The 26,645-nt window shown below is 47.1% G+C and overlaps 1 protein-coding gene and 1 long non-coding RNA gene across 6 annotated transcripts in view; one reads left to right on the forward strand and one right to left on the reverse strand.

Moving 5' to 3' along the window:
* Window positions 1-4,144: 4,144 nt before the first annotated feature.
* The window catches only part of dedd2 (death effector domain containing 2), a 37,072-nt gene continuing 14,571 nt past the window's right edge, over window positions 4,145-26,645 (reverse strand). The window contains exons 2-6 of one of the 5 annotated variants that reach the window (XM_033012399.1): window positions 25,765-25,771; window positions 22,768-22,881; window positions 15,511-15,657; window positions 12,577-12,663; window positions 8,754-9,188 (exon numbers count right to left, since the gene is read on the reverse strand). In XM_033012399.1, the coding sequence (XP_032868290.1) occupies window positions 9,169-9,188; window positions 12,577-12,663; window positions 15,511-15,657; window positions 22,768-22,881; window positions 25,765-25,771 (375 nt within the window). In that variant the 3' untranslated portion in view covers window positions 8,754-9,168. Of the gene's footprint in view, window positions 4,618-8,753; window positions 9,189-12,231; window positions 12,664-14,645; window positions 15,658-22,767; window positions 22,882-25,764; window positions 25,772-26,645 lie in introns of those variants that run through there. The other 4 variants (XM_033012401.1, XM_033012400.1, XM_033012397.1 and 1 more) reach the window with 4 other exon arrangements.
* On the forward strand, window positions 5,133-18,302 carry LOC116966274. Its single transcript, XR_004409961.1, has 3 exons — window positions 5,133-5,245; window positions 11,474-11,479; window positions 18,292-18,302. It is a non-coding gene; the product is annotated as an uncharacterized LOC116966274 (long non-coding RNA).

A 26,645-nucleotide genomic window follows, 5' to 3' on the forward strand; every position in this document is an offset into this window, starting at 1 on the left:
ATCAGTATTAGAAAAACCCCAGCAATTTTAAAAAGACACAACAGTAAATTGGTACAGTAAATTAAGAGTGAGATAAGAGTTTACAGTCCTAATGGCCTGTGGGGAGGAAACTCCGTCTCACCCTCTCTGTTTTCACAGCATGACAGCGGAGGCATTTGCCTGACCGTAGCAGCTGGAACAGTCCGTTGCTGGGGTGGTAGGGGTCCCCCATGTTGCTGGCTCTGGATCTGCACCTTCTGGTGTATAGGTCCTGCAGGGGGGGCGAGTGTAGTTCCCATAGTGTGTTCGGCCGAACGCACTACTCTCTGCAGAGTCTTCCTGTCCTGGGCAGAGCTGTTCCCAAACCAGATTGAAATGTTGCCGGACAAGATGCTGTCTACAGCCGCTGAGTAGAAGCACTGAAGGATCCTCAGAGACTCTGAATTTCCTCAGCTGCCCGAGGTGGTAAAGGCGCTGCCTTGCCTTGCAGTGTGTGTTGTTCATGTCAGATCCTCTGTGATGTGGACTCCCAGGTATTTAAAGCTGCTCACCCTATCCACAGTAGCCCCATTTATCTCCAGTGACGTACAGTGATGTAGAGAGATGAAAGAAAGAAATGCAACAACAACAAAAAGATAAAGGAAACAGGCCATTGTTTGCTGTTTGTTGGGCGAGAACGAGAAGCTGGTGCAACTTGGGTCGGGGAGGGATGGAGAGAGAGGGAGTGCAGGTGCTACTTGAAGTTAGAGAAATCAATATTCATACCACTGGTCTGTAAGCTGCCCAAGTGAAATATGAGGTGCTGTTCTTCCAATTTGCGTTAGTAGAGGAGGCCCAGGACAGAAAGGTCAGTGTGGGAATGGGAAGGAGATTTAAAGTGTTTGGCAACTGGGAGATCAGGTAGGTCCAGCTGGACTGAGCGAAGGTGTTCAGCAAAACGATCGCCCAGTCTGCGTTTGGTCTCACCGATGTATAAGAGTCCACATCTTGAACCGTGTATGAGGTTGGAGGAGATGCAAGTGAACATCTGCCTCACCTGAAAGGACTCTCGGGGTCCCTAAACAGAGTCGAGGGGAACAGCAATTGGGATGTTAGTTGTACAAGAGGCTAGGGAAGTCACACTTGGAGTCTTGTGTTCAGCTTGGAAGGGATACAGAAAAGACTTACGAGGATGTTGCTAAGAACTCGAGGGCCCGAGCTACAGGGAGACATTGTGCAGGCTAGAATTTTATTCCTTGGAGAATAGGAGACGGAGGAATGATCTTTGTCAAGATGTGGACTTGTATACTTCGGCGAGGCCATAGACTCGGTGATCATTACACTGAAAACCTTTACTCAATCCGCCTGGATCTACCTGATCTCCCGGTTGGCAAACACTTTAATTCTCCTTCCCATTCACACAGTGACCTTTCTGTCCTGGGCCTCCTCCACTGCAGGGCTGAATGGCCTACTCCCGCACCTATTTTCTGTTTCTATGGAGCTCTGTACACCTACATTCCTGTACTTACAGGTCAATATACTTACCTTTCTCAACATAGGGCAGCACAGCGGCAGAGACCTGGGTTTGTTCATGTGTGTATATATTTATATTATGGTATATGGACACATTTATCTGTTTTGTAGTAAATGCCTACTATTTTCTGTGTGCTTAAGCAAAGCAAGAATTTCATTGTCCTATACAGGGACACATGACAATAAACTCACTTGAACTTGAACTTGTTGCCGACTCTGGGGGTGCTGTCTGTTTGCGCACTCTCCACAGTGACCGTGTGGGTTTTCTCCGGGTGCTCTGGCTGCTCCCCGCACTCGAGACGTGCAAGTTTGGCTACGGTTAAAATAAAACTATTAAACTGTACCTCGTGTGCAGGATAGTGCAGGGGGGTGATCGTTAGTCGGTGTGGACTCGACGGGCCGAAGGGCCCGCTTTTGTGCTGTGCCTCCAAAGTTCAACTCTTGCCCCTCTCCAACCCCACCATGGTTTTGCCAAGAAAACACAACAGATTTTTGCTACAACCTTTATTGAATGCAAGCGTTACAAAATAAACCCCACCCCCCAAACACCTGTGCATTTGAGCATAGCCTTTGTAGAAAATCAATCTAGAAAAAACGTTAGCCAAATTTATCTAAAAGGCTAGATTCCACCCACATATATATGTTTTTTTTTAAAAACATATACAGAACAGTGGCTACACACAAAAGAAAGCAACGATATTTTAATGATCCAGAAAGGAACAATGCTTTTCGGATACAGAAGCTGCAAGGTATGTAAGCTGTTCAAAAAGGAACTGCAGATGCTGGAAGTATGGAAGCTGTTGGGTCTTATCTGCCCAGCTAGCTTAATGGACCACAATGGCAACTTGGAATGGTGGGGAGGGAACTCTGCCTAAACGTCTGAGACAAGTGTATCCCACTTGGATACATTGTGTGATCCCAAACACTATTTCTGGCCGCTCAGTATAGTATTGAGTACAGACACTGCGAGGTCATGCTACAGTTTTACACAACGTTGTTGAGATCACATTTAGAGTAAGTACTGTGTTCAATTCTGTTATATTGTCAAGCCTGAAAGGGTTCGGAGAAAATTTACAAGGATGTAAATCTTACCCCCCCCCCCCCCATCCAAACCGGAAAAGACCCACTTTCCACCTTCAAAATAAAAACCTACACACGTTTTAAGAAATCCAAATTAAACCAAGTAACTGTGGATGGGCCGAGACTGTTTCTTCCCCCATTCACCTCATGGTGGACTGGGACCTGAATTGAGCTGAAAGGGTTTGGACTGAAGTGCTCCACACCCACAGGAGCAAAAAAAATAAATATAAATCAATCTTCTTTCCAGGTCCCCAAACATGGTGTTCAGAATTTTAGCTCGATTAAAGGTGTGAAAAGTCATCATTCCCTCCTCTCACATGTGAGAAGAGGCAGAGAGAGAAGATGGAGAGAGAGAGGGGGGGGGGGGGGGGAGAGAGCGGGACGGGGGGGAGGGGGGGGGGGGGCGGGGGAGAGAGCGGGGGAGAAGAGAGGGAGAGAGGGCGCGGGGGGAGAGGGCGAGGGGGAGGGGGGGCGAAGGAGGGAGGGGGGGCGGAGGGGGAGGGAGGGCGAGGGGGAGGGAGGGCGAGGGGGAGGGAGGGAGAGAGGAAGTGAGAGAGTGTAAGAGTAGGGGAAGTGAAATGAACAGGAGAGAAAGAGAAACAGGAGAGATAGAGTGCTGGAGAATGGAGAAGAAATAAACAGAAGGGGCAGAAAGAAAGAAAGAAGGGCAAATAATGGTTGTACCTGCAGCAAATGGAATAGAAAAGTAAAACGGGTGGAAACCAGTGGGTTAGAAATGGATTTGACAATAATGTGGCAGGGTTTTGGATTTCCTATTTTCAACCAGAAATTGTAGAGACTTGTCAAATTGAGGCATACCTGACACAAAACAAAACACTTAAGTTCAGCTTGGAATGATCTCAAAAACCACATCAGCGTAAACTCCATGCAGGTAAAGACCTCTCTCACCACCACCTCCTGCCAACTCCACCTGCGATTAGAAAGGTGCAGGTTGTGGTCAATTGGGCTGCAGGGCGACAGTCATTTAGCAAGGATGTGTAGGAAGGATGCTGGTTTCAATCAAAGATAGACACAAAATGCTGGAGTAACTCAGCGGGGACAGGCTGCATCTCTGGAGAGAAGGAATGGGTGACGATTCAGGTGGAGACCCTTCGAAGAGTCTCGTCTGTCTCCTTTCGCCCCTCCCTCTCCCTCCTTTTCTCCTGTCTGTCCCACTGAGTTACTCCAGCACTTTGTGTCTACCTTCATTTTGTAAGGAATAATTGTCAGAAAGAAGCAAAAATCTACACTGGGCTGTAACAGAAACGGCTGTTATAGGCCATGGAATTTGCCAACCATGAATTTCCTCAGCCGATCGAAGACACCCCCCTCCCCCCCAAAAAAGGTTAATAAGACAAAAAGACCACAAACTGGGTCCATGTTGTCCTGTGTAGGACCTGGAGATGCTGGTTTAAATCAAAGGTAAATGCTGGAGTAACTCATCCAGCAGCATCTCTGGAGAGGACGTGGATGATGTTGCTTTCCTGATCACTTTACACTGGCCAAATGATATTTAATGCTGACTGAAATGCCTTCCACGTCAGCATAGGCCCGAATGAAACAGAATGTGGAATAAAGGGCTAATTATTCTCTTTATTTTAACCTCACATAAAGTTAATTAGTGTAAATATTTAACGTCATCAACTCACCCTGCCCCCCCCCCCCCCCCCCCCCCCACACTTCATGGAGAGACATTCTGAAGCAGGATTTGCCTGCCCTCTTCATAATCATCTTCATCCACATTTACGAGGAGCTGGATTACCTCTTGCCCAACGGCTTGCTTCAGCGAGTCGGTGATGAACACGCCTTTCAGGGCCTCCAGCAGCGAGCCATTGATGTAGTCGTTCCAGAAGGCGTCCAGGTACGACAGCTCGGAAAACTTAATGTCACAGATAATGGAGCCCAGGTCGCGGGATTTCAAGATGGTGTTGGCCTGCCCAAACAGGTCGAAACAGCGGTCGAGGGGCTCTGCTTTCACAGAGGCCACGTTGCCTCTCAGCACCGAGTGCTGGTCGGAGAACACCGCCCTCACCCGCAGCCTGATGTCTGCAATGGGGGAGAGAAAACAGCGGAGGATGCGTGTTAGTGTTCCTGCTGTGTCCCCCCATCCCCATCCCCCACCACTCACTGCCAACACTTGCCAAGAGGATGCGGCCATCAGGAACACACACACACACACACACATAGATACAGCGGGGAAACAGGCCCTTCAGCCCACCGAGTCCACGCCGACCAGCAATCACCCGTTCACACACTTGTTTAGTTTAGAGATACAGCATGGAAACAGGCCCTTCGGCCCACCGAGTCCGTGCTGACCAGCGATCACCCGTTCACACACTTGTTTAGTTTAGAGATACAGCGCGGAAAGAAGCCCTTCGGCTCACCGAGTCCACGCCGACCAGCATATTATAAATTATGAACACTATCCTACACGCACTAGGGGCAATTTTTACACATACACCAAGCCAATTAACCTATAAACCTGTATGTCTTTGGAGCGCAGAGGAAACCGGAGAAAACCCATGCAGGTCACGAGGAGACCGTAGAAACAAACTCTGCACAGGCAGCACTCGTGGTCTGGATCGAACCAGGGTCTCCGGCGTTGCCAAATTCAGTTGCAGATTAGTGGGCAATCTGAAAGGGGTGAAAATTGAAGTGCACACGATTTATTTCGGTGCACGGTGGTGCAGCTGGTTCGACCCCGACCTCGGGTACTGCCTGCACGGAGTTTGCATGCTCTCCCTGGGGACCGGGTGCTCCAGGTTTCCTCCCACACGCCCTGGCGCGTCTGGGAGCGGACGCAAAAGAAATTGGACGAGTAGACACAAAATGCTGGAGTAACTCAGCAGGACAGGCAGCACCTCTGGAGAGAAGGGATTTGTGACGTTTCGGATCGAGACCCTTCCTCAGATTGTGAACAGGTGATCGATGGTCGGCGTGGACTCGGGAGGCCAGAATTGCCCAGTTTCCACGCTGCATCTCGCAATCAACTCAATCACCGCCCCTTCAAATCCCTTCCAAGCACCGGGTTCCTGATAACTCCATCCTGTCGACAGGGTTTTGCCAAGAACGCCCCCCCCCTCTCCCTCCCCCGACAAAATGAAGATATTCATGCAATGAGCAGAACTGGCTGTTGCTTACACTGAATGCTCGAATCGCTCTTTTGAAAACCTACAACCAACCTGCTATTTAGCACCAGGTTCCATTTAAGGTGGCAGAACTCAACCATTTCACTCGAGCAAGTGGAGTGTCGCAGAAGCGGGGCTTTATCTCTTGGGTTTTTAAAAAGAAGTGGCACTTTCAGTTTGGTTTTCAAGGGTGCAATAAAGGTGGGAGGCAGGAACAAAAGCATAGTTTCTCCATTCTTTCTCAGCGTGATGGAGGATAGCATGAAGCAATTGATGCCATGTGAATGTACCACTGCCACCTGGACACCTACAAATTTAGACAGACTAACAAGCCAGTTTATGACTCCAAACTGCACTGTGTACCGAATGGGTGAACAACACTGCACATCATCTGCTTTTGGACAAGTCTTTAGATTCCCGTGTGCAACTTTGAATGCCAAGTCCAATATTTGTACCTGACCATAGGACATTGAGAGTTGAGAGGCAAACTAGTGTTTAGATCACAGCAGTCGAGATTCCTTCCCCCCCCCCCCCCCCCGCAGTGTTTAGATCACAGCGGTCAAGAGATTCCTTCTCCCTCCTCCCCCCCCCCCCCCCCCCCCCCCCCCCTGCATTGATGGATGTACATTTACAGAGCCAGTCAGAACCGTCACAGCTCAGACCGCCATTAGTGGGCGTTTACCTCCATCATTCGCTTTACTGCCACACAAGGAAGCATTCAGACAAGAGCAGGCAAAGCCCCTGAAATTGGAAGCATGGCGGACTGGCACGGTCTCGTCCAAAGCTGTGGGTGCAGGGCACGTCACGAGGGCAAAGAGACAGGGAACGGAAACAAAAGCCAGGAGGCTTTCTCCCCCAAATCACACCGGATCTACTCAAAGGGACAATGGTCTCTCTTCAGCGGACCCATGCACTGAAGAAACGGGCAAAGGCCTCACTGCCGGAGAAAAAGCACACCTTCATTGTGGACTTGGGAATTTTAAATTGGAAACCCTGTTTCAAATGGTCTCGTCATATTTTGCTTCTGCGGACAGAACAAGCCGGGATAGTGATTGGGGATGATTGGCTCGAAGGGCCGAATGGCCTACTCCTGCACCTATTGTCTATTGATGCTATTTAAACAGGTCGGGGTCGGCACTGTTCACAGCCGTTGCCGACGACACCTGAAATCTCTGCCACCAGGTGAGTTAACGCTCTGTTTAGCCAGTTTATAACACTGAGCAAATCAGTTTATACCATCTAGTAAAAGAATGCAGGTGGATTGAAGGAATTTACATACGCTGAGCACCATCAATTGTCTTTACATCACTTTCCCTTCATGGACGGACACCTGTGAAAGCAGCAACTCGCAAAATCACATCGCTGAAGCCCTCCCCATGCAGGCAGACACTGGATCCAGCGATGACGGACATTCATCATATCAAATTTACTGTTCACAACAAATCAGCAGCATCGAGGGTGCTCTGCATTTTTACAGCAGATTGGATTTGACAGCGATAACAATATGGCTGACGGTTTGTGAAAGGGACTTTCTGACCTGTCTTCCCATACACGGGCAGCAAGCAGAGACAACATTGGGCAACACACAAAAATAGAAGCCCTTTTCCACATGAGGAGAGTAGGGGAGTATAGGCGGCCAATTTAAACAAAAAAAAACGTGACAGAATGTAACCACCACACCCAATGTGGCACTCCAAGGATTAACTTAATGAGCTTCCCAGCAGTCTAGAGAACAGGGCCGGAGAGACAAGACACCTTTAGTAACAGGGCGGATGTCAAATCACTTTGAGAACCCCCCCCCCATCTCAGGGAAGAGTGGAATAAAGAAAATTTCCCCACAATGATCGGTAAAAATCAGTCACAAATTGTGCCTCATTTTTCTTGGCGTTTGTGTCAGTGATTAAAATGGAATGGTTACATTGACAGAGACCCAGGAGGAAGTCAAGGCTGTTGAGTGATTCCACTCGGTCCACCTACTGCTCTGTGCCATCGGGCTTGATTTTGGAAGGACAGGGCACTCACGCTAAAAGCAGGAGCAGGATTGGTGCACAACCAAACATCCACAGCTGCCAGTTGATCTTGAGACCAGAGTTTAGTTTAGTTACAGCGTGGAAACAGGCCCTTTAGCCCACTGGGTCTGCGCCGACCTGCAACCCGCGCACATTAACACACACACACACACTAGGAACAATTTTTAAAAACATTTACCAAGCCAATTAGCCTACATGCCCGTACGTCTTTGGAGTGTGGGAGGAAACCGATGATGTCGGAGAAAACCCACGTGGGTCACGTGGAGAACGTACAAACTCCGTAGTCGGGATGGAACCTGGGTCTCCGGTTGCAAGTGCTGGAACTAGGCAGCAACTCTACCACTGTGTCCCCCATATAGAGGTGCCAACTGTTTTTTGGGGGAGGGGGAGAATTGAAATTGAATTTCAGGCTGCCTGCATTAACTTTCAGAAATCATCAGATCCTTATGGGTTGTGCACGACATGATAGTTCAGGAAGGAACAGAGAAACGGCATGAAGCAAGGCCGAGGCACACAGACATGGCTTGTTTTAGGCAGCACAGTCCAGATGCCGGCTTTGCTTCATCTGCAGAACCTTGGGGCCAGCACAGAGCCAGATACCCCGAGAGAGCACCTGTCAACAACCTTCTGTAGCATTAAAACCAGGTGGCGGCGGCTGCCCGCTCCCCCAGCGAGGGCCGCCACTGTCGAAAACGCCAATTAACGCACGTGCCTGTCCCGCCAGCAGATCGCAAGCCTCCTGGGTGGAAGAGCTTTTCCAGAAAATGCCGAACCACCACGGGCCTTCAGAGAGGCACAAAGGACTGCACCTGGCTGGATGCGCTTTTAACCATTCCCTGAAGCATCGGAGGTGTTTGAGAGTCATTTCCTTGCACACTTTTGGACTTTGAAATGGCTGAAGTGGACCCAAAAACTGAGTTCACCTCCGAATTTGAATTTTACACTCGGCCGAGCTTTGGCCGAGAAGCAGTTGCATGTCTGGGCAGGAGAGCCTTTGCCAGCAATTTTGTTTTGTTTTTTAATAAATCCAACCTCTCCCATGGTACTTGTATAATCTTGAACACACAGCAGGCATCAGTACAACTTTTATATCCTGTCACAGGGTTGTTTTTTCCCCCCAACTGGATGTGAAACGGAGCGGCAGGGCGGAGAAGTATCCTGGACATGGAGACACATTTCTGAACAGGAGCATTCATTGACATTTTCCAACCTTTGGTCATTGAAAGGGATAAAGAGCATCCCCAACTCCAGCTGTGAATCTCAAGCTTCATTTTGTGGCAACTGAGTCCAAAAGACAACGAAGAAACAGGAGTGGAATTCCTATGCAAGTTGGTTTCCGTCAAGCTGAGGGGGAACGTTTGTTTTAACTCCTGCGTTTTTTGGGTGGTGACAATTAGCCCACCAGCTTTTTTTCTGTGCGTCTACTTTATCATCCTGCTTCAGAGTGTTAACTGTGGAACTGAGAGAGACAGGTTTTGACTTTTAAAAAACATTTTCCGCCACTTGATAAATCTTTCATTAACAGAACAGATAACTCGTACGCACAGCTCAGACCACAAAACCAGCAACACAGACAGGCCTCACCTTCACGACAAGCCCAAACCTAAAAACTCCCAGCAAAACCACGGCAGCTTGGCCATTCGCTAATTATTCCCTGTGTGTGTGTGTTTTTCACCCAGAGTTGTGAATCTGTGGAATTCTCTGCCACAGAAGGCAGTGGGAGGCCAATTCACTGGATGTTGTCAAGAAAGAGCTTTTAGGGCTAACAGAATATAGGGATACGGGGAGAAAGCAGGAACGGGCTACTGATTTTGGAGATTGGCCATGATCATATTGAATGGCGGTGCTGTCTCCAAGGGCTGAATGGCCTATTCCTGCACCTATTTTCAATGTTTCTATGTTTACTGCTGCCGTGTGCATTATTGGCCATTGCACACTCCCTTAAAGACACTGTTCACTGAAGTGTGGGAGAGGAAGGGGTGACCACTGTGACCGTTGCAAGGTCATCAGTCCTGTGGGGTGGGCCAAATGAAATGGGGAGATAGATGGGCAATAATAAAGGAAGCCAAGGTATGGACAGCTGCACCCCAGAAACACTGGGCACTGAACCAATTTGCATTCCAGGGCCAAAAATATTGAAAAATCTACATTCTTTTCAGAAATGCTCCAAAGCAGGCGTTGTGGAAAAGAGGAAGAAAACTGTAAAAAAAAAAGGGGAGTTGCTGTTCATGTTGTTGATTGCTTGTATTGAAATGGCATTGTCCCACAGCAGTCTTAGTGCTAGCAAGCCATGGGTTTGTTACCCAATAGCATTTACTTTTGGTTTAAGGGTGAACAGAGGGGGGAAGAATGACAAATGACATTGGCCGTTAAATCTGCCCTTAAAACCAAGCTCGGATCTTTCCAATAAGTTCATGGAAAGCAGCAGAGGAAGGGACCTCTGCCCCCCCCGCACCCCCCACTCAAATAACTTGAGACCGCTGAACTGAAGTTGGGCAATTGAAAATAACCATGGACGTTCAAGACAATGACATCCATCTCAGAGAGCATCTCAATAGTGTCACTACTGCCACAAAGTGTATTTCACCTCTCCAATATATTTTTTTAAAGTTGGCTTTGACCAATAGTTTAGTTTAGAGATAGTGTGGAAACAGGCCTTTTGGCCCACCGAGTCCGCACTGACCAGTGATCCCCACACATTAACACTACCCTACACATGCGAGGGACAATTTACACTTACACCAAGCCAATTAACGTACATAGCTGTATGTCTTTGGAGTTTGGGAGGAAACCGAAAATCTCGGAGAAAAGCCACACGGTCATGGGGAGAACGTACAAACTCCGTACAGACAAGCACCCGTAGTCGGGGTGGAACCCGGGTCTCCGGCGCTGCAAGCGCTGTAAGGGAGCAACTCTCCGCTGCGCCACTGTGCCACCCATATTAATAATTACATGCAGTTTTCTGAAAGAGTCAAATGTTCTTTGGGAGTTTAACCTTTAGGGGCGTATTTGCTTTTTGAAGTGTGTTCTGAAACCAGTTTCATAATGATCAAAAAAAGATACAGCTAGCAATTTGTTCAAAGGGAAATCCAGCATCAGCCAGACCTCGCAACACCTCCAAATACATATTTTCAGGAACAACCCCACAAGAACGTGGCAGTCAAAACTAATACACACCAATCTTTCAAGAGTTAGATTTTGTTCTTTGGGGCAAACGGAATCAAGGGATATGGGGAGAAGGCAGGAAAGGGGTACTGATTCAGGATGATCATATTGGATGGCGATGCTGGCTCAAAGAGCTGAATGGCCTACTCTTGCACCTATTTTATATCCCACCAGAGGGTCTGCAAGCAACATATTTGAGGAAGTTGTGAGTTGTTGAGATGCTCATTTACGAATCACCAGGAGCAAGGACCAGGTAAGAAAGATCACTCCATCTTAAATCTAACACAAATCGAGAATTGAGACCAGCTGCTAAAGCAAACAATAAAATGGAGGTAAAGACACAGGATATTTTAGCTTCACAGTTGCGAGACTTTCCTTTAAAAACAGTTTAATGGATGATAGTTAGCCATTCCAAGAATCCTTGCCTTTAGTTTAAAGCAACTCTTTTTTTTCCTTCAAGTTTTTGAGTTTAGGAGCAAGGAAGTCCTACTGCAGTTGTACAGGGCCCTGGTGAGGCCACACCTTGTGGGCAGTGTAGGTCTCCTAATTTGAGGAAGGACAGTCTTGCTATTGAGGGAGTGCAGCGTAGATTCACCAGGTTAATTCCCGGGATGGCAGGACTGACATATGATGAAAGAATGGGTCGACTGGGCTTGTATTCACTGAAATTTAGGAAGATGAGAGGGGATCTTATGGAAACATGTGAAATTCCGAAGGGATTGGACAGGCTAGATGCAGGAAAAATGTTCCCCATGTTGGGGGAGTCCAGAACCAGGGGGGGTCACAGTTTAAGAATAAGTGGTAGGCCATTTAGGACTGAGATGAGGGAAAACGTTTTCACTCAGAGAGTTGCGAATCTGTGGAATTCCCTGCCACAGAAGGCAGTGGAGGCCAATTCACTGGATGTTTTCAAGAGAGAGTTAGATTTAGCTCTGAGGGCTAATGGAATCAAGGGATATGGGGAGAAAGCAGGAACGGGGCACTGATTTTAGATGATCAGCCATGCTGGCTCGTAGGGCCGAAAGGCCTGCTCCTGGCACCTTCAAGTTGACCAAGGCCACCGTTCAGAACTTGTTTTTTAAACGAGAACAGAACTGGTGCTCCATGAACAGGGACTATTCTCAATGCGTCTTCAGCACCCTGGCCACTACTTTAGTCTAGCACGTCCCCTCGACAAGTTTAAAGGTTTACCTTGTGCTATTCTCGTGTGAGAACATTTCCTGAAAGACGAATTTCCAGAGAGAGCGAGAGAGCGAAAGAGAGAAGAGAGTGAGAGAAGAGAGAAGAGAGTGAGGGGTGAGAGAGTGAGGGGTGAGAGAGTGAGGGGTGAGAGAGTGAGGGGTGAGAGAGTGAGGGGTGAGAGGGTGAGAGAGGGAGGGAGGGAGAAAATATAGAGAGAAAAGAGAAAAGAGAGAGAGAGAGAGAGAGAGAGAGAGAGAGAGATAGAGACTTATCACCAATCTTTGAGTGGTACACCTGTAATTAAATGTTTGATCACAAAAAAAACAGATCTCATGACAGAAGCTGAAGTGTGTTCATGTACAAAATAAGTTACACTACTTTTCAATGAAATGCAGTTCGATTCTATGTTATATCATTGTATGCACATAAAACGAGTCTTTGGACTGCTTTTTAAAGAATTAAGCTTTTTTTGAGATTAATATTTGAAGAAAATCACATACTGCTTTTTGTTGTAGATACTGTGATCGGACCTACCAGAAACTTCTGTTGCCACTTCATGAAGGGAGCTGTACTGCAAGAGAGCCAACCTATGTTTTTTGAAAGAACGTGTGCATAGAAAGACTCTTCATTTGAACACAGATCGCAGATCGCTCAGAAGGATTGCTGTCACTTAGGCAACATGGACACAAACAGGATCAACACATTTCACCAGACTTTTCGCAAAGTAACGTTTCGTTCCACAAAAATATTTTTTTTTTTAAAATCCTCAAGCCAGTTATTTATTTATTTACCACTCAAGTGTGAAAATGCAAGAAAAACAACTCTGAGGGGGAGGTCCACCATGGCTCAAGAAGCTAGCTGTCCACAAATTGACAGGGTGGGTGCCTGGCTGTAGGGCTGCCGTCCTCTTGTGCAGCTGAACTCAAGACTGCTTGCTGTCCACCATCCCAGTTCATTGAGAAACACAACGCTCAGCACTTTCAACTGTGCAGTTATTACAATATGCTCACAGACTGGTGCACACTGGCTACTTAAACATGAGTAATGGAAACAAGAGCAAGCCCCTCCCTGCTCACTGGATGTTAGAGGTTTTGCAGCTAGTTGTCAAAGGTTACATTTCTCATTTGAGAGCTGAAAGCTTGATTGCCACATTGTGTAGGAAGGAACTGCAGATGCTAGTTTAAACCGAAGATAGACACAAAAAGCTGGAGTTGAGGCCCTGTCGCAATTTCCCGAGTTACTCACAAACTCTCCCGAGTTTTCCCCTTGATTCGAACTCGGGGAATGTCGGGTAACGTCAGCAGCGAGCCCGCAGATGTTTCGTAGCGGCTCAGAATGCCAGCGTAGGAACTCGGGGCATCAGGTAAGTCGGGACGTTTTTTCAACATGTTGAAAAACGTCCACGAGTTAAAAAAATAGCCCCGAGTACTTACGGACGGCTATTACCGTAATTCTCCGAGTTCGAATCAAGGGAAAAACTCGGGAGAGTTCGTAACTCCGGAAAGTTGGACAGGGCCTTAACTCAGACAGGCAGCATCTCTGGAGAGAAGGAATGGGTGACATTTCAGGTCTCAAGAAGGAGGGACCATTCCTTCTCTCGAGTTAAGATACTGCCTGTCCCACTTCAGCTTTGAGTCTAGCTTTGATTTCCACATTGATTGGTAAATTTGATTCTGTAGCCGACCAACCTCTACGTTAATCCCATCCATAAAGTGCCCAGAATTCTGTTGTCAACAAGGGGAGGCCAGTGTGTAGGTCTATCTTTTAGCAGCAGAATGAATAAAGATAGTGGCAAAGTTATGGATGATTAAATCTCATGCATCCTGGATGAAAAATATTGGACATTTTCAAAACTCCCATTGTCTTTTGGCAATAATCTTGGAGCAGGAAATACATTTTTTGGGGGAAATATCTCTAAAGTAGCAGAACCTGTGACTTCTGTTGCTAAGTGAGCCGAGGTAAATCAGGGGTCAATCCAGTTCCCAGCGTGGGGGGGGGGGGGGGGGACGGACACGCCGCCGTGAACAACAATGGGGACGTATATGGTATACGTTAAAGTACGACAAGCCTGGAACTGAGTGTTCTCTACTTGACTGAGCACTTTACTGAGCTACCAGGGAAGCCAATCAACACATCAAACTCCAGGCATGCAGTTAAGTGACTGAACATTGAGATGCCATGCACTTATCCACCCATCAGTTAGATGAAGTTATACCAGCAGACATCAAAGGCTGCGACAAGTTTGTCATTGTTGGGTAAAAAGAAAGAAATCTCTGGTATTAAAACAGCATTAGATGCGCAGGATTAGTAAAATTCTATCGAAGACCAGTCTGTGAGCATTTGACCGTTGGGTAACCAGGAAGCATGCAGACATCATGCTTCCTTCCGACACTTGTTTTTGCTTGTGTAGGCTCTACTCTTGCGGTTGTTTACAGATTGAAGTCTCGTACTATGGTGCTTGAAGTGGATTGAGGAACATTATGGACCATGATCATATTGAATGGCGGTGCAGGCTCGAAGGGCCGAATGGCCTACTCCTGCACCTAATTTCTATGTTTCTATGTTAAGGGCAAAAAAAAAACCCCACACTAATCGCTCCAAGATGGACACCATGCAAGTATTGACTTGTGGGCACGGGTACAGATTTCTGCACCAAATCGCTACCTCCCCAACCCAACTACGCAAGAAATGAGACATTAAGAATTTGATCGGAAAAATGGTCTTAAAAGGCCGTACCATTGCCTCAGAGTTATTCATTGTACTGTCACTCTTCACTGACCAGGCACTATTATTTAGAAACCCTCTTGTACACATAGCTATTAAAAATGGAATTTTACATATCAGAAAAAGGATCGCAAAGTTTACAAGGCAGCTTTAACATGAGGTGCTACCCCCAAAGGCAAAGCTAAATCTTTCTTCCAGAATAGTGTGTCCCCAGAGTGGGGGGGTGGGGGAAGAAAACACATCCAATCTGGCAAAGCTGTTTTGCTATTGTGATTACTGGAAACTGAACTGTCCACAGAATAATCACTTTCATCTGGTGAAGACCAGAGATTAATTTTGCACTGACCAATCTTCTAGGGGTGGTGAGATATTAGCAACTGCTAATCTGAGTAAGCATTCATTAACAGGACATATCTTTGCTGGTGCCCCGTTCATTGTGACCCGCGAACATGTCGTGTCTAAACCACCCCCCACCCCCCTCGATCTTTCAATATACAATAATTCCATTTCACATCGAGGGCATTTGCCGTAATTAAAAACCAGTAGGATTTAATACCCAATAAACTCAGCTTTGGTTGATGAATGTGCAACCATCTAGGCAGTTGAGCAGACAGCCACACAAAAAAAACTGTCCTTAAAGAGGTGGCGCTGAAAACTGAGTGTAACATTAAAGCAAGCACAATGGCTGGACAGGGAAAACAAAGACTCACCACATGTTGCTTTTGGTAACTGGGGAGACTGCTCGTCCGTTGCTTCCTGGTTATAGGGCACATTGCTCCTGCGGCCCCTTCGTTTACCAGCAGCCCGGCCTCTCCCCCTGCCGTGTCCTACACTCTGTGGCCTGTTTGAAGATGTTCCTGTCGACAGGGAACAAGTTCACAAGTTAGACAAGTAGAATTAGGCCATTCGGCCCATCGAGTCGACTCCGCCAATCAATCATGGCGAATCTCCCCCTCCTAAATCCCATTCTCCTGCCTTCTCCCCATAACCCTTGTCATCCGTTCTAATCAAGAACCTGTCGATCTCTGCCTTAAGAATATCCACTGACTTGGCCTCCACAGTCCTCTGTGGCAATGTTCCACAGATTAACTATCCACTGACTAAAGTTCCTCCTCAACTCCTTTCTAAAAGACCGCTCTTTAATTCTGAGGCCATGACCTCTGGTCACCAGTGGAAACATCCTCTCCACATCCACTCAATCAATGCCGTTCATTATTTTGTAGAAGAACAAGAGATGGCAAAGAAGGAAGGCCGGCAAGAGAGTGCAAGATCATCCAGGTATTTTTGAATGTAACGTTCTGGGACGAGTGTATACCGTGTCTCCAAAATCTGGTGACCTCTACTACTTGAGACTGCTTCTGCATCACATAAAAGGGCCAGTATCCTTTGATTCATTGAAAACGCATGATGGACAAATGTATCCTTTCTTCAAAGACGTCTGCAGACAAAGATGTTTGTTGCAGACTGACGACCATTAGCAAATAAACAATGGAAGATGCTGAGAACACAAGACTCCCCAGTGCAATGAGAGATTTGTTTGTTGTTTTGTTGACGAATACTGAGATCAACGATGCTCGACAATTATGGGATCACTTCAAGGATTCAATGTCTGAAGATTACCTTGAAAAAGACCGGAGAACAATGAATGATCCTAATATCGTGATTGAAGAGAAGCATCATGATCAGGCTCTGTTCTATATTCAAGACAAGCTGGAGAATTACAAGACAATAGAATTATTTAATTTGCCACAACCAAGAAATGGAAGGATGCACCTTGATGGTGACAATCCAGAATTGCTGCAGGAATTGCAATATGATAAAAATGAACAACAGCAGCTTGTTGAGCAGAATGAGCCTCTGCTGAATGATGAGCAGAGAGTAGTGTATGACCAGGTGTGCAACTCCTTGAAAAGGAATCTCCCTTCAATGTTTTTCATTGATGCACCAGGAGGAACAGGAAAAACATTTATCACCAATTTGATCCTCTCCAAAGTTAGAGGTCAAGGTGATGTGGCTATTGCTGTAGCATCGTCTGGGATAGCAGCTACATTAATGCCTGGTGGAAGAACTGCACATTCTCAATTCAAGATACCCATCCAAGTGGCTGAGGATACATTGTGCAACATCGAGAAGAACTCTAAGACGGCACATTTCTTGAGGCAAGTGAAACTCATTGTTTGGGATGAATGTCCAATGATTAGGAGAGAAAGCTTTGAAGCGGTGGACAGAACTCTTCAAGATGTCTGCAGCAACACTAAGCCTTTTGGCGGCATTCTTATCGTTTGTTGTGGCGATTTTCGACAACTACTTGCTGTGGTGAAAAGGGGTAATGATGCTGATGTTGAAAATGCCTGCATCAAGAAATCCTACTTGTGGAGACTTTTCACCAAGTTTCAATTGCACACAAATATGCGATTGACAGAGGGAGAAGGCGACTATTCTCAATTTTTGTTGAAAGTTGGAGAAGACAAGATTTTAAAGAATGAAGACGATGAAATTGAAATCCCACAAGACCTGCTTCTATCAGCAGAAACACTGGAGGATTGTATTGATTTCATCTATCCCACATTTGACAATCCTGCAGAATTATTCTCCAACAATTGTATCTTGGTTCCTCACAACGAAACCATGAGAAGCATCAATTCTACATGCATCAAACGCTTCCCTGGAATTGTTAAGGAGTACCTTTCTTTCAATGCTGTCACTGAGGGAACTCATGATACTCACTTCCCAACAGAATTCCTCGATTCACTCGAGCTCTCTGGATTACCACCACACAAATTGGAGTTGAAAAAAGGATCTCCAATCATATTAATGAGAAACTTGGAGCCACCAAAGCTATGCAATGGAACGAGGATGATTGTGGAAGAGCTACACAATAATCTGATCGTTGCAAGAATCAACATGGGAGCCTTCAAAGGTGACATTGTTCTCATTCCTAGGATAGCACTTATTTTGACAGAAGGTGAAGACATTCCCCTTCAGCGGACCCAATTCCCCATTCAATCAAGTTTTGCTATGACGATCCATAAAGCACAAGGACAAACAATGCAGAAGGTGTTGATCTACCTCGACAAACCGGTATTTCAGCATGGACAACTGTATGTGGCTCTTAGCCGAGGAAAGATGAAGGGAAATGTCAAGGTTTTCCTGAAGGATGGAACATGGACCAAGAATGTTGTCATTAAAAGTGTGCTTCGTTGAATGATGACTTTGAGATAAATTCTCAGATTTTCCTTCTTAAAATTTGACCGCTGACTTTCTCTATATTAAAATTGTCTTTTTTTTATCAACAGGAAATAGTCATCAAGAGGCAGTGAGCAGCAGAACACAACAAGAAAGAACTTTAATAATTCTCATCTTTAACATTTAAATTGTTCTTATATTTTAAGTCATTCACATTTTAAACTTTAATAAAACCTTTTTGCACTTTTAATGCCTGTGTGTTCTTTCATCACAATAGAACCTAATAGGCAGGAATGGCTGCTCAGTGGGAGAGCCACTAAGAGTGCATGGGGGGGGGGGGGGAGGTTGTGGGGAGATGCACTGAATGTGTGGGTGGGAGGGGAATGGCAAGGAGCAGAGTGGGGGGGGGGGGGGGTGAAGGTAGGTGGGGTGACTGAGTGAACTGCCAGCGTACCAGGCGTGAGTGACTGCACTGCCAGCCCACGAGCCGTGAGTTAGTGAACTGCCAGCCCAATAATCCATTAAGTCCACCCTCTCCCCCTTCTCTCTCTTACTGTCTGTCACCTGTTTTGGGCACAATTTCTGGCAGTTTCTTAGCCGCCAGCCTGCCAGGTCCGAGTGACTGTACTGCCAGGCCTCAGTGACTGAGCTGCCAGCCCAAAAATCCATTCGGCCCACAAACTCCATACTAGCCCTCTGGAAACCAGTACCTTCGCCCCACAACACTCATACTAGCGCAACAGAAAGTGCCCCCCCCACTGGCCAGCAATATTGGAATTGGTGCAGAGGTGGAATATTGTGTTGGGTGTCCAGCCCTCCCGTGTGATGCTGGGACCCAACGGGTCCCACTTAGTCTAGTAATTTTATATGTTTCTATAAGATCCCCCCTCATCCATCGAAACTCCAGTGAATACAAGCCTAGTCTTTTCAATCTTTCCTCATATGACAGTCCCGCCATACCAGGGATCAATCTCGTGAACCTACGCTGCACTGCCTCAATCACAAGGATGTCCTTCCTCAAATTAGGAGACCAAAACTGTACAGATGTGGTCTCACCAGAGCCCTATACAACTGCAGAAGAACCTCTTTACTCCTATACTGAAATCCTCTTGTTATGAAGGCCAACATTCCATTAGCTTTCTTCAATGCCTGCTGTATCTGCACGCCAACTTTCAGTGAACGGTGTACAAGGACACACAGGTCTCGTTGTACCTCCCCCTTACCTAACCTAACCCCATTGAGATAATAATCTGCCCCTTTGTTTTTGCCGCCAAAGTGGATAACCTCACATTTATCTATATTATATTGCATCTGCCCACTCACTCAACCTGTCCAAGTCACCCTGCAACCTCCTAACATCCTCTTCACAGTTCACACTGCCACCCAGCTTTGTGTCATCCGCAAACTTGCTAGTGTTGCTCCTAATTCTCTCTTCCAAATCATTAATATATATGGTAAACAGTTGCGGCCCCAACACCGAGCCTTGCGGCACTCCACTCGCCACTGCCTGCCATTCTGAAAAGGACCCGTTCACTCCTACTCTTTGCTTCCGGTCTGCCAACCAATTTTCTATCCACCTCAACACCCTACCCCCAATACCATGTGCTCTAATTTTAGTCACCAGTCTCCTGTGCGGGACCTTATCAAAGGCTTTCTGAAAGTCTAGATACACTACATCCACTGGCACCCCTTCATCCATTTTACTTGTCACATCCTTAAAAAATTCCAGTAGTCAAGCATGATTTCCCTTTCATAAATCCATGTTGACTTGGACTAATCCTTTTACTGCTATCCAAATGCCCCATTATTACCTCTTTAATAATTGACTCCAGCATCTTTCCCACCACCGAAGTCAGGCTAACTGGTCTGTAATTCCCCGTTTTCTCTCTCGCTCCTTTCTTGAAAAGTGGGATAACATTAGCTATCCTCCAATCCACAGGAACTGACCCTGAATCTATTGAACATTGGAAAATGATCACCAATGCGTCCACAATTTCTAAGCCACCTCCCTGAGGACCCTGGGATGCAGACCATCAGGCCCAGGGCATTTATCATCCTTCAGTCCCATTAGCCTACCCAATACTATTTCTCGCCCAATGAAAATTTCTTTCAGTTCCTCTACCCCCTTAGGTCCTCTGTCCTCCAGTACTTCTGGGAGATTGTTTGTGTCTTCCTTAGTGAAGACAGATCCGAAGTACCTGTTCAACTCTTCTGCCATTTCCTTGTTCCCCATAATAATTTCACCCGTGTCTGCCTTCAAGGGACCCACATTTGACTTTGCTATTCTTTTTCCCTTAATATATCTAAAGAAGCTTTTACTGTCCTTCTTTATATTCCTGGCCAGCTTCCCCTCATACTTCATCTTTTCAGCCCGTATTGCCAGTTTTGTTTCCTTCTGTTGTCATATGAAAGTTTCCCAATCCTCTGGTTTCCGGCTACTCTTTGCTGTGTTATACATCTTTTCTTTTAGTTTTATTCTATCCCTAACTTCTCTTGTCAGCCACGGTTGCCTCCTACTCCCCTTAGAATCGTTCTTCCTTTTTGGAATGAAATGATCCTGCGTTTCCAGATTATGCCCAGAAATTCCTGCCATTGCTGTTCCACCGTATTTCCTGCTAGGATCCCTTTCCAGGCTACCTTGGCCAGCCCCTCCCTCATGCCTTCAACTGCATCACTGACACTTCTGATTTAACCTTCTCCTTCTCGACCCATTCTTTCATCATTTGTCAATTGATGGCATTGTGGCCAAGTTTGCAGATGAGTGGAAGGGCAGATGGATGGAGGGGCAGGCAGTGTAGAGGAAGCAAGGATTCTGCAGAAGGACTTGCACAAGTTAGGAGAGTGGGCAGAGAAGTGGTAGATGAAATTCAGTACAGCAAAGTGCAGAGTCATGCATTTTGGTAATAAGAATAAAGGCGTAGATTATTTTCGAAAAGGAGTGAGAATCCCGAAATTGGAGGTGCAAAGGGACTTGGGAGTGCTTGTGCAGGACTCCCAAAAAGTTAATTTGCAATTTGAATCGGTGGTAAGGAAGGCAAATTCAATGCAAGCATTTATATCAAAAGGACTGGCTTACAAAAACAGAGATGTAATGCTGAGGTGGCGCTGGTCAGGCCGTATTTGGAGTACTGTGAATAAATTTGGGCCCCATAACTGAGGAAGGACGTGCTGGCTCTGGAGAGGGTCCAAAGGAGGTTTACGAGAATGATCCCAGGAATGAGTGGGTTAGCATAAGACAAACATTTGACAGCACTGGGCCTCTACTCACTGGAGTTTGGAAGGTTGAGGGGGGGACCTTATTGAAACTTACAGAATAATGTAAGGCATACTGAGTATGTGGAAAGGATTTTTCCACTGGTGGGAGAGTCCATGACCAGAGGTCACAGCCTCCAAATTAAAGGGCACTCTTTTAGGAAAGAGGGGAGGAGGAAGCTCCCTAGTGAGAGGGTAGATAATCTGTGGAACATTGCCACAGAGGGCTGTGGAGGTCGTCAGTGGATATTTTTAAGGCAGAGATCGACAAGTTCTTGATTAGGACGGGTGTCAAGGGTGATGGGGAGAAGGCAGAAAAATAGGATTAGGTGGCAGAGATCAGCCATGATTAAATGGTGGAATAGATTCGATGGGCCAAATGGCCTAATTCTATAACTTGTGAGCGGGCTTTGTGGCCAGCCGCAGCTGGGACTGCAAAATGGCACTTCTTGCATAAGGACTCTGGGCTGCTGTACATACTGCACTAACTGGGGCGGTTGTGCTTGTCTATGGGGATGGCCTTGCGGATCTGCATGCAAAAAATGCAGTTAACTGTACCTGGTACACGCGACAATAAAGGAAATATAGAACCATTGTTTTTAAATATGGTCAACACAACCTCAAACACCTCAGAATCCATTTTTACTCTTGGAGTCACAGACATAGAGTGATACATCATGGAAACAGGCCCTTCGGCCCAACTTGCCCACACAGGCCAACATGTCCCAGCTACACTAATCCCACCTGCCTGCGCTTGGTCCATATCCCTCCAAACCTGTCCTATCCATGTACCTTTCTAACTGTTTCTTAAACTTTGGGATAGTCCCAGCCTCAACTACCTCCTCTGGCAGCTCGTTCCATACACCCACCACCCTTTGTGTGAAAAAGTTACCCCTCAGATTTCTATTAAATCTTTTGCCCTTCACCTTAAACCAATGTCCTCTGGTCCTCGATTCCCCTACTCTGGGCAAGAGACTCTGTGCATCTATCCGATCTATTCCTCTCATGATTTTATACACCTCTATAAGATCTCCCCTCATCCTCCTGCGCTCCAAGGAAGAGTCCCAGCCTACTCAACCTCTCCCTGTAGCTCAGACCCTCTGGTCCTGGCAACATCCTCGTAAATCTTCTCTGTACCCTTTCCTTCCTGACAACATCTTTCCTACAACATGGAGCACAGAACTGAGCAAAATACTCTAAATGTGGTCTCAGCAACATCTTGCACAGTTGCAACATGACCTCCCAACTTCTATACTCAATACTCAGATGAAGGCCAATGTGCCAAACGCCCTTTTGACCACCTTGTCTACCTGCGACTCCAAACTTCAAGGAACCATGCACCTGCACTCCTAGATCCATCTGCTGTACAACACTCCCCAGAGCCCGACCATTCACTGTGTAACCCATGCCCAGGTTCGACTTCTCAAAACGCAACACATAACTTCATTTCTTCATACCTTCAGAATTCTGATTTGGTCGGCAAGTCCCACACCCACCAGAAAGTAGACAGGACAGAGAACAAGAATTACCTGATTCCCAATTCCTCCGTGTTGAATCAGCCTGCTCCGAATTTAAGCAGCTTTCCATCCGGTCTGTCGTTCCAGATACCCATCTTGCTTGATCACATCTCTCAGGAGACACTGGAAGAATGGAGTAAAACAAAGCTGAAAAAACAACTTGCGTCACTAGACGATTGTAGGTTGGGGTGGATGGGGGGAGGGGGAAGAACAATTGCTTTCTTTTAAGGCAAATTACTTTGAAATAAAGTTCCACAGTCTAATATAGCCACAGTTTATTATAGCTGGAGTTACTCAGCGGGGCAGGCAGCATCTCTGGGGAGAAGAAACGGGGTGATGTTTCAGGTCGAGCTCCGTCTTCAGACTAGTCAGGTGAGAAGGAAACGAGAGATGCAGATGGTGACGTAGAGAGATATAGAACAAATGAATGAAAGATATTTAATAAAGGCCATTTGTGAGCTATTTGCTAGGTGAGAACGAGAAGCTGGTGCGACTTGGTCGGGGGAGGGATGGAGAGAGAGGGGGAATGCAGGGGTTACTTGAAGTTAGAGAAATCAATATTCATACCACCGCTGCCCAAGAGAAATATTCTGTTCCACAATCTAATAATGGCTGATGTAGGATTAACCTTGGAATCATCTGAATAATCTGACAGAATCAAAAGATAGCAACTGTTTAACGATACGATGAAACTGCACAACACCGCTTATGCAATCACTGCAGTGGTTTTTGGCATCACAAAATTCAAATGTGTTCAATGTCAACAGTTAACTTGTATCGATTCCAACAGGAGACATAATGAGAAGCCAAGCAGTGGAATTAGTCTGTGAATATAGAGCCTTAGTGGAGTTAATACAGGGCTCTTGCTTAACTTTTTTCCCCTGTTGCCAGCCGGGCAACCTCGGCAGTTTTTTAAGTTGCCAAATGATAGTTTAGGTGGTCATTTAAGACGGCTTGCATGTCGCGTGTGATATTGTGCTCGGACGAAGTGCGTAGTTACCAATCGGAATTATGGTCAATGAAGCATTCACATATTATTTCTGCTTCATATAAAGTCACAAACTAAACATATTCACCAATCAAGACATGATATATACCACAATGACATGCAGCAAAATTACAATACAGTATCTCATCTCTTTTTACACGTTGCAATGGATGCAATTTCTATTATCTCTTTCCACTTCCAAACAAAAATATGGTTATTCAGCACATGATCAACCTCGGTGAGACCAAGCGCAGGCTTGGCGATCGCTTCGCACAACACCTCCACTCAGTTCGCAATAACCAACCTGATCTCCCGGTAGGTTAACACTTCAACTCCCCCTCCCATTCCGAATCCAACCTTTCTGTCCTGGGCCTCCTCCATGGCCAGAGTGAGGCCCATTGCAAATTGGAGGAGCAGCACCTCATATTTTGCTTGGGTAGTTTACACCCCAGCGGTATGAACATTGGCTTCTCCAATTTCAGGTAGTCCTTGCTTTCTCCCTCCTTCCCCACCCATTCCCAGCTCTCCCACAGCCTACTGTCTCCGCCTCTTTCTTTCTTTTCCCGCCCCCCCCACCCCTCCCGACATCAGTCTGAAGAAGGGTCTCGACTCGAAACGTCGCCTATTTCCTTCGCTCCATAGATGCTGCCTCACCTGCTGAGTTTCTCCAGCATTTTTGTCTACCCATTCACACAAGTTCTGTTATCCCACTTTCCTCACCCACTCCCTGCACATTAGGGGCAATTTTACAGAGCCAAGTTAACCTACAAAGCCAATGTGTCTTTGGGATGTGGGAGGAAACCCACATGCTTGAAGTGAGAATGTGCAAATTCAACACACAGTGCCCGAGGATAGGATCGAACACAGATCTCTGGCGTCTACCAGCTGTGCCACTATATTTTATTTTCCAACACACAAAAAATTATACGTTGATAACTTTGGTTACTAAAATAAAAGCAACTATCCATTTTCAGTCTTAAATCTCTAAGTGACGCTATCTCCTCCTTTACAGCTACTGCATGTTTTAATTCAGTTCAAGGCTATTGGGGCAGTACATTATCCATGAATTTGCTGCCTAAAATTGCCAGAGACCCGGAATTGATCCTGAATATGGGTGCTGCCTGTATGGAGTTTTGTTTTCTCGTTTATATCATTGTTTACAGAGTACTATGTCTACATATTCTGTTGTGCTGCTGCAAGTAAGGATTTCATTGTTCCAACTGGGACGTGAGAGAATAAAACACTCTTGACTTACGTCGCTGATGTGTGGGATAGAACTAGAGTACGGGTGATCGGTGGTCGGAGTGGGCCGAAGGGCCTGTTTCCACGCTGTATCTTTAGATTAAACTAAAAACACTAAAACCAGAGGAAATGTAAAGAAAGGTTTCTACCCGAAACATCACCCATTTTTTTCTATCCAGAGATGCTGGCTGCTCCATGGAGTTCCCCTGCACAATTAAAGCATGGAATAGTCTTCATCCTACCATAGGTACCAACCAGACGCAACTAAATTTAAGGTAGCTTTTTTTCCCCCCCAAGAACCCTTTTTTGCTTAAGTCCAAGTCAAGAGAGTTTTATTGTCATGTGTCCCAGATAGGGCAATGAAATTCTTGCTTGCTGCAGCACAACAGAATATATAAACATAATACAGAACAGGAGATAACAGTTCAGTGTGTCTATATACTATAAACCATATATATACACAATAAATAAACAGATAAAATGCAATAGGCTGTTATTTTTCAGAGTTTGGAGGTGGTGGGTCCACCAGTTTAAATTCCATTTGGAATATTTTCGGAGGACCAGGAAACCAAGAAGCAAGAGTTACTACAGGGAGTTACTGCAGCTCCAGGGAGTGATTCTGCGTTGGTTTTCAGCGGTGAGGCAGCGACCGGACAGCAATGGCGGCCAGAACTCCCACAATGCAAAGGGAGGGAGAAAGTGGCCGACGCCGACCAGTTGCCGTGGCAGTGTGTATGTGCAGGGCCGCACATGCGCACAACCACGGCCGATGATGTGCTCGGCGGCCGGCCGTGCCAAGCGGAGACCCGAGCCAAGAGCTAGCGTCGAGCGCCGAGAGCTAGCGCCGAGCGGAGACCCGAGAGCCAACGCCGAGCTGAGACCCGAGAGCCAACACCGAGCTGAGACCCGAGAGCCAACGCCGAGCGGAGACCCGAGAGCCAGCGCCGAGCGGAGACCCGAGAGCCAGCGCCGAGCGGAGACCCGAGAGCCAACGCCGAGCTGAGACCCGAGAGCCAACGCCGAGCGGAGACCCGAGAGCCAACGCCGAGCTGAGACCCGAGAGCCAGCGCCGAGCGGAGACCCGAGAGCCAGCGCCGAGCGGAGACCCGAGAGCCAACGCCGAGCTGAGACCCGAGAGCCAACGCCGAGCGGAGACCCGAGAGCCAACGCCGAGCTGAGACCCGAGAGCCAGCGCCGAGCTGAGACCCGAGAGCCAACGCCGAGCGGAGACCCGAGAGCCAACGCCGAGCTGAGACCCGAGAGCCAACGCCGAGCGGAGACCCGAGAGCCAACGCCGAGCGGAGACCCGAGAGCCACCGCCGAGCGGAGACCCGAGAGCCAACGCCGAGCTGAGACCCGAGAGCCAACGCCGAGCGGAGACCCGAGAGCCAACGCCGAGCGGAGACCCGAGAGCCAACGCCGAGCGGAGACCCGAGAGCCAACGCCGAGCGGAGACCCGAGAGCCAACGCCGAGCTGAGACCCGAGAGCCAACGCCGAGCGGAGACCCGAGAGCCAACGCCGAGCTGAGACCCGAGAGCCAACGCCGAGCGGAGACCCGAGAGCCAACGCCGAGCTGAGACCCGAGAGCCAACGCCGAGCTGAGACCCGAGAGCCAGCGCCGAGCGGAGACCCGAGAGCTATCGCCGAGCGGAGACCCGA

This window comes from Amblyraja radiata, chromosome 36 (assembly GCF_010909765.2).
Source record: "Amblyraja radiata isolate CabotCenter1 chromosome 36, sAmbRad1.1.pri, whole genome shotgun sequence".
NCBI lineage: Eukaryota > Metazoa > Chordata > Chondrichthyes > Rajiformes > Rajidae > Amblyraja > Amblyraja radiata.